This window comes from Saccopteryx bilineata, chromosome 3 (genome assembly GCF_036850765.1).
Source record: "Saccopteryx bilineata isolate mSacBil1 chromosome 3, mSacBil1_pri_phased_curated, whole genome shotgun sequence".
Taxonomy (NCBI): Eukaryota; Metazoa; Chordata; class Mammalia; order Chiroptera; family Emballonuridae; genus Saccopteryx; species Saccopteryx bilineata.
This window is the reverse complement of record NC_089492.1, coordinates 66,045,672-66,065,189: the sequence shown is the minus strand read 5'-3', so window position 1 is coordinate 66,065,189 and position 19,518 is coordinate 66,045,672. Positions and strand designations below refer to the sequence as shown.

The window sequence follows — 19,518 nt, the reverse complement described above, 5'->3', positions numbered from 1 at the left end:
GATTACCCCTGCTCTAGATCATTCATCCAAACAGAAAATCAACAAAGGAATATTAGCCTTTGTCGGGAGCCGATCCACTAATGCTGGCTAACTAGGTCACAGCAGAAGAAGATCCACAACTGCTGGTTGACAAAGTCACAGCAAAAGAAGATAGAGTCACCGCAGTAAAGACCAACAGCTGCGGGTTGACAAAGTCACCGCAAGGAAAGGCACAACGATACCTCCCCTTTTAATCTTTTGAATTAATCTGGCCTTATATCCCCCCTTTTTCTGGGTGTGTGCTATTATTTGTGGCACAGGGATAATAGTACCATGCTTTCCCTGTAGATTTGTAGTAATTTCTTTGGAAATGAGACAGAAAGTGTAAGTTCCACAGAAAAGCCTGTAAGCCCCTTGATCTGGGCTCGTAAACATAAGAGGCTGGCTATGATATCCCTCGTAAAGGGTTAAGTTTGTAGGAGAATTTCTTCTTAATCATGTTAGAAAGAATAGATTGTGACTTGTGAATGGGTAGAAGGCAGTGGCTGTGCACAGAGCACCTTTTGGCCTTCACTTAATTCATCATTTTTCCTCCCTAGTCTTTTCGTGTGATAGAGTAGAGAAACTTTCCTTTCTTCTTGCTTATTTGATCTGCAAATAGTGGAACACTCTAAGAAGAATATAGTTAGAATTTACTAGTGTGTGAATATAGTAAATAAATAAAGTTTAACTAGACATTAGAATCTTAGGTAAGGTGTTATGGAATGGCCCGTTGCGTGGCCTGGAATGGGAATGCAGTCAGCAAGAAAAGAATGTTTTGCTAAGAGAATTGTTTTATGACTGAAGGCAGTTACTGGGCTTTCTCAGTGAGACATTCTCATGAAATTTATATACTTTCCCAAGGTTTTTCATTCAGATAATAAAGAGGAATATGGAAGAATCCATAGAAGCAATAGCAATTAATGCCTTCTGATATTATGTTGTTACTAAGCTATCTTGCAGGTGCACTCTATATATCTTTAAGCAAAAGTTACTCTTGATGTTATGACAATTTCTTAATAAGCAAGCCTTTTGAAGTCTTGTTAGAAAAATTAGGACACTGCATGAACTCAAGGCCATTTGCCTAATCAAGCGGTGGTCCTTTGCTAGTCCTTAATGATTTTGTCTGTTAATCTCTCTCTGCCCCTTGACTCACAACAACAGTAAAGTTGAGTTATTAGTTAGTACTAATCCTTTAAAAGCTTTCACCGATGTTATCGCTATTCAAGTTATTTTTTAATTGTACTTTGAATGATTTGCCACCTGATTTGTAGTTTATAGATATAAATTAACTGTTATCTGGAAACATGTAAACATAGTGAAACAGAAGCAATGATTAATACCATGTAATTGTAACTTGGTGTGTGTGTATAAAAAAGGAGCTGTACTAGCATTTGGTAGAGATGCCTGGCAGTAAATGCTAACAAGAGAATAAAGAGAAAGAAAAGAATTCGGCTCTCTCACTCGATTTCGCCAACGCCGTCTCCTCCTGTGGGACCCCTGGATCCCCCCCGGGGCTGGACCCCGGCAAGCCTTAAATGAAACACTAGAACAATTGGATATGATAGACATCTACAGGACATTTCAAACCAAAGTGGCAGGGCATATATTTTTCTCTAGTGTACATGGAACATTCTCAAGAATTGACCATAAGTTGGGCCACAAAAATAACATCAACAAATTCAGAAAGATTGAAACTATACCAAGCATATTTTCTGATCATAAAGACTTGAAACTAGAATTCAACTGCAAAAAAGAGGTGAACAAACCCACAAAAATGTGAAAACTAAACAACATGCTTTTAAAAAATGAGTGGGTCAAAGAAGAAATAAGACCAGAGATCAAAAGATACATACAGGCAAATGAAGATAACAATACAACATATCAGAATCTCTGGGATGCAGCAAAAGCAGTAATAAGAGAGAAATTCATATCACTACAGGCCTATATGAACAAACAAGAGAGAGCCCAAGTAAACCACTTAACTTCACATCTTAAGGAACTATAAAAAGAATAACAAAGACAACCCAAAACCAGCAGAAGAAAGAAAATAATAAAAATCAGAGCAGAAATAAATGAAAAAGAGAACAGAAAAACTATAGAAAAAATTAATAAAACAAGGAGCTGGTTCTTTGAAAAGATCAACAAAATTGACAAACCCTTGGGAAGACTCACCAAGGAAAAAAGAGAAAGGACTTATATAAACAAAATCCAAAATGAAAGAGGAGAAATCACCACAGATATCATAGATATACAAAGAATTATTGTAGAATACTATGAAAAACTATGTCATCAAATTTAACAATCTAGAAGAAATGGATACATTCCTAGAACAATACAATCTTCCTAGATTGAGTCATTAAGAAGCAGAAAGCTTAAACAGATCCATAAGCAGGGAGGATATAGAAACAACTATTAAAAACCTCCCCAAAGATAAAAGTACAGGGCCAGATGGCTATACTAGTAAATTCTATCAAACATTCAAAGAAGACTTTGTTCCTATTCTACTCAAAGTCTTCCAAAAAATTGAAGAAGCAATACTTCCAAACACATTTTATGAGGCCAACATAACCCTCATACCAAAACCTGGCAAGGACAACACAAAAAAAGAAAACTAAAGACTAATATCTCTAATGAATACAGATGCTAAAATACTAAACAAAATACTAGCAAATCAAATACAACAACACATTAAAAAATAATTCATCATAATCAAATGGGATTCATCCCAGAATCACAAGGACGGTTCAACATATGTAAAACAGTTAATGTAATACACCATATCAACAAAAGAAAGAACACAAACCATATGATCTTATCAATAGATGCAGGAAAGGCATTTGATAAAATACAACATCATTTTATGTTTAAAACACTTAACAAAATGGGTATAGAAGAAAAATATCTCAACATAATAAAGGCCATCTATGATAAACCATCAGCTAACATCATATTAAATGGCATAAAACTGAGGACTTTTCCCCTACAATCAGGAACAAGACAAGGTTGTCTACTCTGTCCACTCTTATTCAACGCAGTGCTGGAATTTCTAGCCAGAGCAATCAGACAAGAGAAAGAAATAAAAGGCATTCATACTGGGAATGAAGAAGTAAAGGTTTCACTTTTTGCAGATGATATGATCCTGTACATTGAAAACCGCAAAGACTCCAGAAAAAGACTAGTAGAAACAATAAACCAATACAGTAAAGTCACAGGATACAAAATTAATATACAAAAGTCCATTTCCTTCCTATATGCCAACAATGAAACATCAGAAACTGCTCAAAAATAACAATCCCCTCATGGCTGCAACAAAAAAAAAATATCTAGGAATAAACATAACAAAGAATGTAAAGGACCTATATAATGAAAACTACAAAGCATTGTTAAGGGAAATCTAAAAAGATATAATGAAATGGAAAAATATTTCTTGTTCTTAGATAGGAAATATAAATATAGTCAAAATGATTTTTTGACTATTTTATGAGAATTTAATGCAATTCTCATAAAAATTTCAATGTCATTTTTTAAAGAAATGGAACAAAAAATCATCAGGTTTATATGAAACTATAAAAAAACCTGAATAGCCAGAGCAATCCTAAGGAAAAAGAATGAAGCTGGGGGCATTATAATACCTGACTTCAAATTATACTATAGAGCCACAATAATCAAAACAGCATGGTATTGGCATAAAAATAGACACTCAGAACAATGGAACAGAATAGAAAGTCCAGAAATAAAAGCACATGTATATGGTCAAATACTTTTTGATTAAGAGGCCAACAACACACAACGGAGAAAAGAAAGCCAAATAAATGGTGCTGGGAAAACTGGAAAGCCACAAGCAAAAGAATGAAACTCAACTATAGTTTGTCCCCTTGTACTAAAATTAATTAAAAATGGATCAAAGACTTAAATATAAGACCTGAAACAATAAATTACATAGAAGAAAAAATAGGTACTAAACTCATGGACCTTGGTTACAAAGAACACTTTATGAATTTGACTCCAAAGGCAAGGGAAGTGAAGGCAGAGATAAATGAATGGTACTACATCAGACTAAGAAACTTTTGCACAGCAAAAGGAACTGACAACAAAACAGACAGCCAACTAAATGGGAGATGATATTTTCAAACAACAGCTCAGATAAGGGCCTAATATCCAAAATATACAAAGAACTCACAAAACTCAACAACAAACAAGCAAACAATCCAATAAAAAAATGGGAAGAGGATATGAACAGACACTTCTCTCAGGAAGAAACACAAATGGCCAACAGATATATGAAAATCTGCTCATCTTCATTAGCTATTAGAGGTGCAAAATAAAACTACAATGATACCACCTCACACCTGTTAGAATGGCTATTAGAAAAAAGACAGGTAATAACAAGTGTTGGAAAGGCTGTAGAGAAAAAGGAACCCTCATCTACTGTTGGTGGGAATGTAAAGTAGTCCAACCATTATGGAAGAAAGTATGGTGGTTCCTCAAAAAATTAAAAATAGAACTACCATATGACCCAGCAATTCCTCTACTGTGTATATACCCCCAAAACACAAAACACTGGTACATAAAGACACATGCAGCCCCATGTTCATCACAGCATTGTCACAGTGGCCAAGACATGGAAACAACCAAAATGCCCTTCAATAGATGACTGGATAAAGAAGATGTGGTACATATATACTATGGAATACTACTCAGCCATAAGAAATGATGACATTGGATCATTTATAACAACATAGATGGACCTTGATAACATTATACTGAGTAAAATAAGTAAATCAGAAAAAACTAAGAACTATATGATTCCATACATAGGTGGGACATAAAAATGAGACTCAGGAACATGGACAAGAGTGTGGTGGTTATGGGGGTGGGGGGAGGGAAGGGTGACAAAGAAAACCAGATAGAAGGTAACGGAAGACTATATGACTTTGAGTGATGGGTATGCAACATAATCAAATGTCAAAATAACCTGGAGATGTTTTCTCTGAACCTATGTACCCTGATTGATTAATGTCACCCCATTTAAATTAATAAAAAAAAAACTTCCCAGATTCCCAGTTTCTCCTGAGAATATGTAAGAAGGATGTGTTTTCATTCTTATCACTTGCCAGAGTGCTATGTTTGAGAATCCCCAACATTTGAAAGAAAACCCTATTCTTTAGCTTTAATCCCCCACAACAAACACTCCGCAATTAATCACAAACCATATTTTTCCTTAGAAGCCAGGGAATAACACCTTCTTCATTTGCCATTGCAAAGCTGTGTATATTTTACCTCTTACATACAGCTTGACCTGATACTTTTCTGTCAATCCCCAATGCTCCTATATACAAGTCTAAGTCACCATCAACTGGCACTTCTTTTTTTACAAACAAATCTGATTATTATGCCATTCCAAATAGCACTGGAAAAATTAGACTATTTTCTGTTTACTTCTTTTATTGCATCCACTCAAATTCTCCTTCTTGGTCCAGGCAGTATGCCAATTCTTCATCGATATGATCAGTGTCATACCTACATCTCTATCTTCACTTATATTTCCCTTTATTTGAGTGTTGAGTGGCACCTCTCCTCCTCTTCACTGACAAAGATTTCGAACTAGCAGCTGGTATTTTCTGACTATTTGACACACAGTAATTTCTTCTTTCCTGCAATGCTATTGCCCATTTAGTCTGAACAATACTGTTTAGGATATAAGCTGTGTAGCTCGGTGTCAATACAGGGAAACAAGCACCAACCAGCTTTAGAACAAAAAGAAACAAGTTTCTAATTCTGCTGTTCCAGCTCTGTCACTTTGGGCAAGTTAATTGAATACTCTGAGTTTCTAACACTTCATCTATAAAATGAATAATGTGTCTTGTGTCATTGTATTGGTAAGATTATGTAACACATGCAGACTGCAAACTCTCACATACAGAGTCTGACACCTGTAGTGGACAGCCAATTGTTGTGTGCTATGTAACTTCAGAGAACACCCTCACATAGATCAGAATGTGAGGTGCCAGCACGTCCAATCATTCACAATGGTACCTACTACTATAGTAGGTTAAGTAACCAATATTATTATTACTAACTTCAAATATTTTACCTTTTGTCCCAAACAGACTATAAGTATAAAAGGGTAGGCATTCTTAAGTAAATGATTAAAGTTCTGTTGCCTATATAAAAGATGCACATTTAGTAAATAGTTCTTATTCCTGTCCCATCCTGCAAATTGGCTTTTGTGAACTTGAGTTTTTAACCTAAGTCATTGATTTTCATCAAAGAGGCATTAAAAATATCTGCCATGTAAAACAAATTGCTGCCTCTTTTGTATGGTTATGTTTATGGGTACTGCCCTGCCATTTCCTGGTGTCGCCTCTTTGAAATCCAGTGTGAGTGATTTCTTTTAGAACTCAGGCCAAGAAAAGTGTTGCTTCTCTTAAGAAACATGTAAAAATATCACAGGAATGCTGATAAATATATAAAAGACTGTGTTTCCTTTTTCATTTTGGCCCTCAGGAAACTGAAATCTAAATATAATATTGCACATTAGCAACTAAATAGAGTCTTGGGACCTCTTACCTACGAACCTATTTCCCTGGTGATCTATACTGTTATTCTAACATGTAGCTTTACCTATAAACTTACTTCCCTATTTCCTTCAATATTTATTGTCTCCTTCTTCCTTTTAGTAATAGCATTTCCTGAATCTTAGCTGAGTACACAGATGCCCAGCCTCCCTTTCACTAAATGACTAACAGGATGTGATCAGGAGTGATACCTACAAGGTCTGAGTCACGCACTCAAAAGGAAACTTGCTCTTTTCCCTCCTGAGGAGCTATGAATTACATCGTGGTGGAAAGAGAACAAAAATATAGAAGGATCCCAGAAGACTGTCAAGACCTACCCACTGGATTCCTATTACATTGGGCTTCAATACAAGTGAGAAATAAAACATACTCATTTTAGCCTATGTTATCTCAGTCCCACTAAAGCAGCTGAATCATATCCTACCTACTGGGCTCTGATCCAAATGTTTTATTTTTATTTATATAATGTACCTATTTCCACTATATTTCTTAAAGCTACTTCCACTGATTTTGTTGTATAGAGAAAAGAAAGTACAAAGAAAGTAAAAAAGAAAGAAAGAAAAGAAGGGAGGGAGGTACGGAGGGAGGGAAGGAGAAAGGAAGGAAGGAGGGAAGGAAGGAAGGGAGGGAGGGAGGGAGGGAGGGAGGGAGGGAGGGAGGAAAGGAAAAGAAAATGATACACACAATGACAAGACTGACAACCAGAAACTGCCCAACTTCCTAAACCCCTCTTGCAACTTATACAGGTCCATCTCCAAAGTAGCATGGTTCTCTTTTCAAAATGTGTTCAAAGGGGAAATAGTATTTTGTATTTATTTAGAGTTTTTAAGTTTTACTTCAAAGCACTGTCACATTTTACAGGGACAGAAGTAAAAAGAAAATCTTCTGTTCTTCAACTTCAACAAGGAACATTCACGAAATCCTTCTCAAGCTCAAACAGATAAATTGAGCTCAGCAGTCATGGAAAGAAGGCTGACAGATGTGATCTTGAGTATCATTTTCCTCAGGTTTTATAGACATAAAAATTACAATTGCAATACATATTTAATTAAACAAGGAAAACTTGTTTCATAGGAAATACTTAGAGACAAAACATAGCGCTTCCTCTCCCCCTCGTCCCAGTCCCCCTAAGAGAGCCAAGGTGGACGTCCCTTCATTCCATTCACGCATTTCTCCCTTTTCAAATGGACACACTGGACATGCACTGGCTTATCTTTTACTTATTATATCAGACACATACAGTTCACTCATGTTCATAAATTTTGAGATAAATTATATGTCCTAGAATGGCTGTACCAAATTTGAAGCATCCAGCCTCATTTTGAGAGAAATAACTTAATCAACTAGTTTCCTATTGATACAAATAGAAAAGAAATTAAAATCTATATGTTTTGGAAATCAATTTCTATTAATTCTACCTCTAAAATATAGGAGTGGGCCAACGTAGGTTTACCATCGCTCCTACGGAAAAAGACATGCAGGTTATGACTATTAAAATAGGATTATTAACTCCATCTTTCATGTACTCACAACTATAAACCTACTTTGCCCACCCCTGTATATTCTCAAACCCATCTACTTTTCTCTGTCTCCCTTCTTCACCATGATCCAAGCTATCATCGTCCCTCACCTGGACTACTGTAATAGCTTCTTACTTGTCTCTACACCTCCATTCCTGCCCCTTACAACTCATTCCAATAGAAGAGTCAGCATGGTCTTTTAAAAACCTCCTTCAGATGAAGTCATCAGCCAATTTAAAAGCTTCCACTTGCTTCTTATTAATGTAAGAAGAAAATCCAAATTCTATCCAAATTTTCAACTGGTCCCTACCTAAGCCTCCAACTTCATGCCTGGCCACGCCCTCTTCTACCCTGGCTGCCTCTTGGCTGGGGGCTTCTGTACCAGCTGCTCCTGCTACCTGAATGCTTCCCCACTCCAGTTTAAAAAGAGTTCAACTTGTCATTCAGTGCAAGCTTTCTCAAAGAGGCTTTCTCTAAACCTTATACTTGAGTATCATTTTCCTCATGTTTTACAGACATAAAAATTACAACTGCAATACATACAGTATAAAGTTACCACCTGGGCACTTCCCACTAAAGCTCTTTATTTTGTTATCCTCATAACTCTATTCAATACTTGATTTTCCCCTCTTTGAAGATATTTCCTTCTTTGATACTTCCCCCACATAAACATAAGCACCAGGAGAGGAAAGATATTCTGTCTTCCGCTTCCATACTCCTGGGCCCAAGAGCAGTACTTGGCACATAAATTCTGCTCAATAAAATATGTCAAATAAATGAAACATTCAACAATTTAAAACAGCGCATGTTCTGTGTACTTTCTGATTAAGGGCACTATTCGCTCTGTCCAGAGAAAAAGGAAAGAAGAACTATAGTCTAATTTTAAAATTTGACTTTAGAATGAGGTGGCCAGGATTCAAATCCCCTCTATCTTTTGCTAGTAGGTAATATAATTTTTTTTAAGCCTCAGTTATTAGAATTGGAAAATGTACAATAGTGACCTAACTTACAGGTTTGCTAGGATCAAATAATGTAATAGATTTACAGGCATTTTAAAATCTCCAAAATGTTATATCAATATTATCATATCAATAAATGGGCACATAAATAAGTAATAAAAATAGGAATATAATTAAATTTGACATTTAAACAATTTAAATAATAATTACACGTAAAATATACACATAGAACATTTACCTTTTTATAACTGGATATTCTCTGACATATGTGCTCAATTTTTTCACTGCAAATGGCACTGAATTTACTCTGAAGGTCTGTAGGAATCACTTCATTTAAAGAGTTGAGGCTGGCGCAGTTTTGTACAAAATGATCATCACTTTTAGCCAGGGCTTCAAGAATCTGTAGACACACACACACACACACACACACATGCAAAGTGTAAAACAAAAAAAAGAAAATAAAACCTTCAAAATTAGCAAATAAAATGTTTACAATTCCATACACAGATGACTTCCCCAGGGTTCTCCATGTAGCTTCCCGGGATCTCTATGTTCAGCAGAGCGCTGGCAGCCATGGGTTACTCATTTGGCATCTCAGGGTTTGCCTCCTGTTGGCTCTAAAAGGCTTCCTGAAGGAGATGAGTGCACCTCTAAGGCTTTGCTGGATAAACCAGTACACTGTGATGTGGCAACACACACACATGCTTACATGTTACTCAGAATACTGTTTTTCCCCTCTCAATTTTATAGAATAAATACTAAGGAAAAACAAAGACTAGCCTCCTCACTTGCCCACTACAGACAGAGCATTTAACAAATGTTTGCTGAAGGGATGAATAAATGAGTTCTCTTGCTAAAGTAACAATCCTTGTCACCTGCCATGTCCAAGCTCTATCTGATAAAAGCATCAGATAAATGCATCCTATTATATATTTATTTAGTTAATCCTTTTGGCTGTTTGAATAGTGGTCAGGAAATGTATCTGTGTGTATGTGCACCCGTGCATGTGTGTGCATAAGCACATGTTCACATGAACACATACACATACCCTGGATCACTGAGAATTTCCAATGAATTGAGAATCATTTACGTGTCATATGTATATGTAGCATTTTTGATTGTTCAAAGATCATAAGGATTGGTTACACCCTTACCAAACATTTTTTTAATATTTTGTGAGAAATGTACAGATAGTATATTTATCTGAACTCTCTTGCCACCTGGACTCCTTGTCTTGCAGAATATGGAGTGTGAGTTATTTATTCAATCCACTAATTATTATGGAGTGTGAGTTACTAATCTAGAAATTTGAGCTCCCTTTATCATCTTTGACTTTCTCATCTTCATGTATGAAATGGAAATATAAATTCTTTAGAGTACTAACATACAGTTGTCATATATAAAATAATCCATGTAATTTTGCAAATTTGAAATAGCTAGAAAATGAGATAAAATTAACTACAATAACTTGATCACAAATTCTTACACAGATCCCCTTTAATAGTATAATGCATTCAATAAGGGGCTGCATTTTTTAAATATAGATTCTATATCAATAGCTACATATAGTAATACATGTTATCTGAAATATGTGGATTTTTAAAAGTTGACTTTTACAATAAAAGAAAAGCATAACAATTATTTCTAAATAGTGCATTTATATTTGTATAATTATTTTCTCCAACTAAAATTTTAAAAATACATTCTATAAATGTTTTCAGTCTATCTCAACAACACGTATATGACACAAGAATCGAGATGCAAAATAAAGATAGTGAAGATACATGTTATACTACGTCCTCGAAATACCTGACTCCTCACAGGGTCATATGAAAGCAAACAAAACACTAAAGTTCTAACCTGTTGAGGGACCCACAGGAGTTTGATCGATGTCCCTTGTGGAAGGATCATAAAAAGCAAACACAGGATCACCTCTGACCTCCTACATGATGTACACCTTTGGATGAAGACACACTTCCTCCCTCCCTATCTTGTTACAGTTTAAGGACTAAGGATGACATCCTTCATGACCAAGAATTATATACATGTCTGAGGATCTATTCACACTCAATCTCTAAGCTTTGTGAAATTTTATAAAAGAAACTTAAGACTTGCAGAATATAAGTTTCTTATAATGCATTTCATGACTTCAGATACTCTTCAGAGGTTTGTGTACATTTAAAAAAGCACCACCTGTTGTGACAACCACCTGAAATGTACACATGATACTAAATTAACAAACACAGCAAACTTACTAAATGCAGAGAAGACTTTGCCAAATCAACTAACCCTCCCCTGGGCTGGAGTCCTATCTAACTTAACACTGGGCTCCAAAAAGTATTAATACAAAGGAAGACTGTACACATACATACTGAGGAATGGGGTGGGAGAAAGAAGCTAAATGGGCTGACAGCTAAAACATATAGCTACTTACATTTTTTTAAGGTGGGGGTGGAGGAGGGTTTCGGTTCCTTTATTTAGAACGCAGTCCCTTGTCCCCAGGACCACCCTTACCTTGGCAGTGAGGCTGAAGAAACCTTTGGGCTCAATCATCTTCTCCACCACGTTGCACTTGATCCCAGCGGTGCTGTCATACTCATACACAACCCCGTATTCCAGGTGGACGTTATCCACTGTCAGGCTCACGTGCTCCTTCTTCCCGTCAATGATGGCCATGGTGTTGAACTTGTCAATTACCTCTGCAATAAAGATCATTTTAATTCTGCAGATTCATGAAGGGTTTATTAGTCTTTTCAAATAATTTGAGTCTCTTTGAATAATTTTTAAAGAGTTTTTTAAAGGACGGCTAAATGTGATGTGCTAAATGAAGCATCTATCCTTGGTCACATTTTTTTAAAAAAAGAACGTTTTTTAAAAATATGCTTGAGTGATCCAAACCTCACTAATCTAACATGACTAGTCTTATCTCTGCATATCCATATTGATCTATGACCATATGTGAGCGTCTTTACACTAATATAAATATTGCACACACTATTTTATATTTTCTCATTAAAAGCATGCATAAGTTAAAGTCAGCATTCTTAAAACTGCCTTCAACATTGTAGAAATACTTTCTGAAAGCAGAAAAAATACATAAGCCATATTGAAGAAGTAGAAAGAAGATATAATAATCATGATTTCAGCAGAGAGGGTGCCTGAATTCTCCCAGATAGCATCTTTCAGAGATAGCTCATTGAGAAAATTTGTCATCATGCACTATAGTAATATTTTCATCTGAATGCCTTCTTACAGATTTTGGCCTACAGTCATTCAGCTGGTAAAAACAAACAAACAAAGAAACAAACAAATAATCCACCTAAAATCTCAAGAAACACTGAGAAACCTAACAGTAAATATTAAATAAGCAAAAATAAAATGTTTGTTTATTTAAAACAATTAGGTCATAGAATACTGGAAACAGAAAATATAAAATAGGCAAAAGCTGGAAAATGGTTTTCCTTAAAATAATAAAGTCCCAGAACAGCCAGAAATCAATTTCCAGAACACGGTGTCAACCCACTCTACCTGTCACTATAATGTGACAGCAAAAATAATTAGAAAAAATACAAAAACAAAAACTCTAAATGATAAATAAAAGCCTCAGGATAAGGTCCTTGGTTTACATAAACAAAAGAGTTGATTTATTATAGAGCAGCAACACTGAGTATTTCCAATATGAGGCTGAGTATTTCCAATATTGCCCATGAACTAAGTGGCTCCTACCAAGTGGCCTTCCAGAAGTAGAGGGAAAACAGCTTTTCCTAATTTCCCCCATATGAGCAATATATATAAGGAATTCTTCACCTGGTCTGGTTTAGAAGAAACTAAAAAAACTACAATTAAAATTTAGAGGCAACCACCAATACATGAGTGGAAAAATCCTAGGAAAATGGAAGAGAGGATTGAAGGGCTTCTATGAAAACCTGTTGAAACAATAATTCAAGGCATTTGTCAAATGCGAACATAATTGCCTCTATCCCTTCACCTTTTTTTTATTCATTTTAGAGAGGAGAGGGAGGGAGGGAGGAAGAGAGAGAGAGAGAGAGAGGAGAGACAGAGAGAGAGAAGTGGGGGAGTAGCTGGAAGTATCAACTCCCCTATGTGTCTTGACCAGGCAAGCCCAGGGTTTCGAACCGGAAACCTCAGCATTTCCAGGTCGACGCTTTATCCACTGCGCCACCACAGGTCAGGCCTACCCCTTCACCTTTGATGAAGAAGCCACTGAGATAACAGTGGCTTGTATTTTCACATTAGTTTGCCTCATTCTTTATCATTGGTGTTATGACACAGTAAAAGTTACCTAAATAAATTCTTTTCAAAGGACCTATGGATCTACTCAACCAGGGCTTCTCAAATATTAGTGTGCATTCAGATCAGATCTTATTAGCATGGAGATTCTGAGTCAGCAGATCAGGGTGGGGGAGCTGAGAGTCTCCATCTCTCCTGCACGGCAGGTACTGCTGCTGCTGCTGGTTGCAAACCACACTAGAGTAGCAAGGTCCAACATCAAAACTCAAAACTAGGAAACCCATTATAACTTGGGTTTGAATCCACATTGGACCATGTACTGGCTTGGGCAACTCCCTTAGCCTCAATTTCATCTCCTCTTAAATGAGGATGGTGATAATCACACCTTAGGAGATTTTCTTTTTTGATGACTAAATGAGATAATCCATGTAAAACACAATAAAGTGCCTAACAAAGTGCAGTAGCTATTATATGCTACCTATAAGCTATCATTACTTATGCATTTGACATGACAACTATTGGTGACTATGACTTAAGGAAGTAGCCTGAATAGGGGAATGGACAAAAAGTGAAGGAGATTAAGAGGTACCAACTAATAGTTATAACAAGTCACAGGAATATAAATTAAGTACAGCATAAGGAATATTGTCAATAGCATCATAATAATTGTTTATGTGATAGACGGTTACTAGAATTCTTGTGGTGATAACTTTGTAAGGAATATAAATGTCGAATCACTATGTTGGACACCTGAAACGGATACAGTATTGTATGTAAACTATAATTTAAAAAGAGCTTTACATTCAAGAATGAACTTATAAATGTTCAATAATTGGGACTAGGCATAGGAACATTGAAAAAGAAAACTATAAACAAATAAGGAGAAAAGAAGAAACCCACCTTCTACTTTGCAGTCAAAAGCATCCCCTGCTTCCTCTCCAGGGGGTTTGGCGGTGGACTTTTGAAGGTCTTCTTGCGCGCTCTCAAGGCTGTTATACACCCACTGTATGGAGTCTTGCTGGAAATGAGGAAGGACAAAAACCTCGGAGGTATTAGTGCTTCCTAACCTGCATATACATGTCATAAACCTGCTTTGCAAGGAGAGCTGACAATCTCATTTTTTCTTCTAGTTTATTTCAAACTAAAAATATTTGAAAAAGAAAGAAAATCAACATCATCAGAAACTAATAGAAATTCAATGGCAACTATTGTTATTGTTTAACAAATTGCACTTTTAAAGCATGGAGTTTTATCTTCCTATGTTTTTAAGATATATTTTCTCAAATGTCGTACTTAAATGCCTCAAGCATAGTTTAAAATAAATTATAAATTACATTTTTAATAAGTAAATGTTAGATGAACAGTCTTCCAAAGAATCAATCATCTATAATTGTACAAATCATTTAAATGCTCTCTTAACAGTCACATATATTTTAATATACTTAATGCTTTTTTGAATCTAACCAATAAAACAAATTTAAAAACATCTTTCATCTCATCAAGTTCTATCTATCTAAAGATATCAATAGTTACAAGTCATGTAACTATCTTTTAATCCTCCCATGTCATAAATCATCTTGTATTTTAATTGAAATCGCAGTTCCAATCTTTAGAGAAATGAGAGACACAAAAATGACTAGCAAGTAAATGTTTTCATGGTTGCATTACTTTTCCTAGGCAAGATGGATAATTGAATTGTACTTCTGAAGTATGATATACACATTATCCATTTTTCTCTTGTATTATGAACTTTACAATTGTGTTTATTATATTACTATACCTCATTAAAATGCTAGCTAACAGTTGATTATTACAACACATTCTGGTACCCCTTTGTGGCCTCCAGTTTCCACATAGCACCCAGTTTCCACAGCTTTACGCAATTCCTTCCCACAGTGACGACCCTGGGCTTGGTCACGAGATCTGACTTTTCCAAAGGGATATCAACTAGCATGATGTAAATAGAGTTGATTGTACATAATATCCCTTCTTAAAATTCAGACACCATGTAGGAATGAAAATCCTGCTAACTATTGGAAAGGGAGACCACCAGCAGCAGGACCGCAGTGCTGGGGCCGTCCTAGCAGAATGCAGATACAACAGGGCTCTCACAGGAGCCAATACCAATCAACTTGCAGAATCAAGAGAAATAATCGCTATTTTAAGCCACCAAGTGCTGAGACAGTCAACTGTCAATGGATAGTTGATAGAACATGGTATTTACTTATTTCATTTTTCTGTTTATTTATTGTTTTTCTTAATCATTTTATTGATCAACAACACTACTCCAAGAAGGCAGGCAGGGGAAATAAAAAGAAATAAAACTCAAATCTATTTATTATAGTTACTTATTAAAATCCTTAAAGAAGGTAAAAATTTTGATATTTCAAAGTGTCCTTCTTAAAAATTCATTCAATAATACAGTTCATTAAATATTTATTAAACTAATTACTATCAACCAGAAGAACCTATGCATCAATGTGTGAATTCCAATTTGCTATGTTGGTTTGATCTTATTAGTAAGCAAAATCGATGAGTTATTTTCTTTTATGTTCAGTATTTCGCAGGCTGTCAGGCCTGAACTATGAAGTAGTCATTTATCTTTCTGGTTTGAACACAAAATCATATTCTCAAATCTAGAAAATTGTATTTCACTGCACATGGCAGAAAAAATATACAACCTCTCCTTTGAAGTTTTGTGGCTTTTTTGCATTTAAAGTCCTTTTGCCTTTAGTTGATTAGGTTGAATTTTTTTCTTTTAATCCAATACTCACTGGTACCTCACAAGATAATAAACTTTGCTTATAAATTAGGATTGTAATTTTACTTTTCTGTGACACTTGAAATTTGGATCAGAGGATAGTGCTGAAAAATTTAAATAATGACAACTCTGTTATGGTGTTTTTACAGAGCTAAATTCAATTGCCTAAATAAATATATCTAAATATCAACTGCAGACCCCATAAAACCCACAAGTTTTTGTTTTTCTCAAAATTCTAATAATAAATATTATAAACATTAACAATTCATATATACTGACACAAGATCACATTCTATAATCTAAAGCCATCACAAGAGCCAAGAATCCCTGGTCAAGGAACATACAGGAACAGAGTGATATTTCTGTCCCCCTCTCTAAAATCAATAAATAAATTCAAAAAAATAGAAGCCTTTGGATTTCAATATGAAGTTAGCTATCAAAAATTCAAATCACAATGAAAATGCCCTAAGAGCACTTTTTAAACAGGTGAGAATACTGCAATAATAAAATGTAATCATTTAAGGCCCTGGCCGGTTGGCTCAGTGGTAGAGCGTCGGCCTGGTGTGTGGAAGTCCTGGGTTCAATTCCCGGCCAGGGAACACAGAAGAGGTGCCCATCTGCTTTCCCACCCCTCTCCCTCTCCTTCCTCTCTGTCTCTCTCTTCCCCTCCCACAGCCGAGGCTCCACTGGAGCAAAAGATGGCCCGGGCGGTGGGGATGGCTCCTTGGCCTCTGCCCCAGGCACTGGAGTGGCTCTGGTCGCGACAGAGCGACGCCCTGGATGGGCAGAGCATCACTCCCTGGTGGGCGTGCCGGGTGGATCCCGGTCAGGCGCATGCGGGAGTCTGTCTGCCTCCCCGTTACCAGCTTCAGAAAAAAAAAAAAATGTAATCATTTAAGCCTAATCAACTATAACTAATTTATGCCGATAAAGCAATCATGATTAGATTTACAATGCTGTGATTAAATGTGAACTTAGAAGTGGGAAACCCCAAACATCTCTGGCACATCCTATGTTGTCCCCTGGCGTTTCTATGCAGGTTTGCAATTCGATCTAGATAAGCCAAGAAGCAGCTTACCTTCATGGGTCTCCTGTACTTCCTGCAGGCTGTGACATGTGCAATAACACTTGCATGTGTCTCTTTGCTGACATTGATCCCATTGACTTTGATAATACACTGTCCAGGGTGAAGACCAGCTGCTGCAGCCACAGTTCCTTTAAATACAAATGAGAAGATTGCAAAAAAGAACAAATTTTAGGAATGAGAATCGTTTTTATCACGTATGCAATGAGGAAAGCAATTTAAAAATATAATAAAGATCTAGCTATGTGTTTTTGATAAGTTTGGTTCTAATAGAAATGCCTTCTCAAAATTTTCCTCCTATTCAGTAGCCTATTCAAACTGTGGTTAACAGAACATCTTCCCACCTCCCTATGAATTAGTTTGAAAAGATATTGTAAAGTAACCTTTGTAATGCCAATCAGTTATTTTCTCTTTAAAATGTCTAGTCAATCTAATTATCTAAATATACATATATACTGGCAGAAAGAAGAAAGCCAGAAATGTACTTTATTTATATTTAGTGTATAAAATCTTTAAAAATTAAAATAGTATTCACTTTTACATTTTAAAATGCCAACAATTAAAAGAAATTCTTAGGGGAAACAAATAAAATCAATTAGCAACTACAAGTAGACCGGATTTGCTAAGAAAAATAAGTTAAGGAGATGTACAAAGGGTCAGGAACCCAAGAACTGGTGAAGTATAAAATTAATCAGATAACATCAACTGGCCATCAATTATTCCCAAGGACATTGGAGTGGCACATCCTAACCAGTGAGTTGAGATTTGCAGAACCTTCCAGTTGTTATTATTTGATATTCCAAGTAAATCAACACTTACAAATCACCATTAATAAAAAATACATAATTAATATAAATTACTATACAACTTATTGTAAGTATGTTAGAAGAGCCTTTCTTTATAAGCAATTTCTCCCATGAATGAATTATTAATCATCTTGAAGAACATAATTTATATATATATGAGTTGTCTTCTCATTAAAATTCATTCCCAGAAATATTAAGTGCTTTTTCTAGATTCAATTGATTCTCGGTGAATGACATTCCCAGCAGAAAGAACAGCCTGAAAACAGGCAGTGAGTCAAGAAATAACCTGGACATTTGGGAACATCTGTGCAGTTGGGAATGTGACCTTGGAATAGAGAGAGGTACTAAAGAGCAGCGCAGAGCCAGGTTGTGACATTCTGGGTGCTTTGCGTGACGTTTTGAGAATCTGAACCTTACCTATATATGGAAGAGGAAAAATCTTTAAAAATTTTAAGCCAGAGAAGTGACATGATCCCTCCAAATGGACAAGGCATCACTGAAGTTTAAGTTGAAAATAAAAATCACAACATCTAACTGCAATTTTCCAAGCTAAAACTAAGGCAGCATTAGTTATAAAGGGGAGAATGAGATCAAGTACTTGATGTGTGATGATGTTTCTGAAAGGCTACAGTGCCCAGGACCGCTACTGTGCTTTTGGACTCAGTGACTGAGTAGACGGAATCATTTAACTAAAGAGAGATCACAAAAGGTAAAGCAGCTTTGGAGAATGAATGAAAAGTTCACTTGAGGACAATACTGAGTTTAAGGTGCCCAGGGGCCTTTATGTGCATAATGAACAATTAGATCTAAGCTATAAAACTCAGGAAAGAGACTTGGCTGGAGACAGAAATTAAAAATCCGCAGCAAAGAGAATCAACAAGATTGCTTCTGGAGAAGAGGTGCCCACAGTTATGCTGAGTCAAGTAAGCCAGTCAGAATGACAGATACCAGAAGATTTCACTCATTTGTAGAATCTAATGAACAAAATGAACTAACAGGCAAAACGGAGACAGACTCAGATAGAGTGCAGGCTGACAGATGGAGTGGGTGGTGAGGGGAGTAGAGGGATTCGCAATAAAGACAAAAAGAGAGAAAAAAATTAATGGGCAAGGACAACAGCGTTCTGACTGTGGGGAGGTGGAGGAGGTAGAGGATGGTATAGCAGGATAAATGATGATGAAAAGAGATTTAAAACACAAATATGAAGTAAGTATGGATAGGCAAAAATACAGACCAGCATTTTGGGAAGTTTGCCCAGGACAAAAGTAAAAGTTATTAGAGCATTATTTTAGAGCTGCGCCTCTCAATCATTGTCATCTGGGAGTCTCGGTAAAATGACGATTCTCAGTATGTCCTGAGGTGGGGGGGAGCTGAGATGCATCATTTCTCACCAGCTGTGTGGGGGTGCCAATGCTGTAGGTCTGTGGCCCAAACTAAGTAGCAAGATTCTAGAGGAGAAAATAAGCAAGAAGGAGAGGTTTTGTGTTTGCTGTTCTAGTTTAAGAAGGTTTTGTTTCTTGTTGATTTTAAAGAAAGGA

General features: G+C 36.1%; 1 protein-coding gene across 1 annotated transcript in view; it reads right to left on the bottom strand.

Annotated features, from left to right (window-relative positions):
• The window catches only part of PREX2 (phosphatidylinositol-3,4,5-trisphosphate dependent Rac exchange factor 2), a 283,206-nt gene that overhangs the window by 112,076 nt on the left and 151,612 nt on the right, over positions 1-19,518 (bottom strand). Inside the window, exons 21-24 of the mRNA XM_066266273.1 lie at positions 17,169-17,305; positions 14,230-14,347; positions 11,593-11,777; positions 9,317-9,478 (exon numbers count right to left, since the gene is read on the bottom strand). Of these exons, the coding sequence (XP_066122370.1) occupies positions 9,317-9,478; positions 11,593-11,777; positions 14,230-14,347; positions 17,169-17,305 (602 nt within the window). The remainder of the gene's footprint in view (positions 1-9,316; positions 9,479-11,592; positions 11,778-14,229; positions 14,348-17,168; positions 17,306-19,518) is intronic.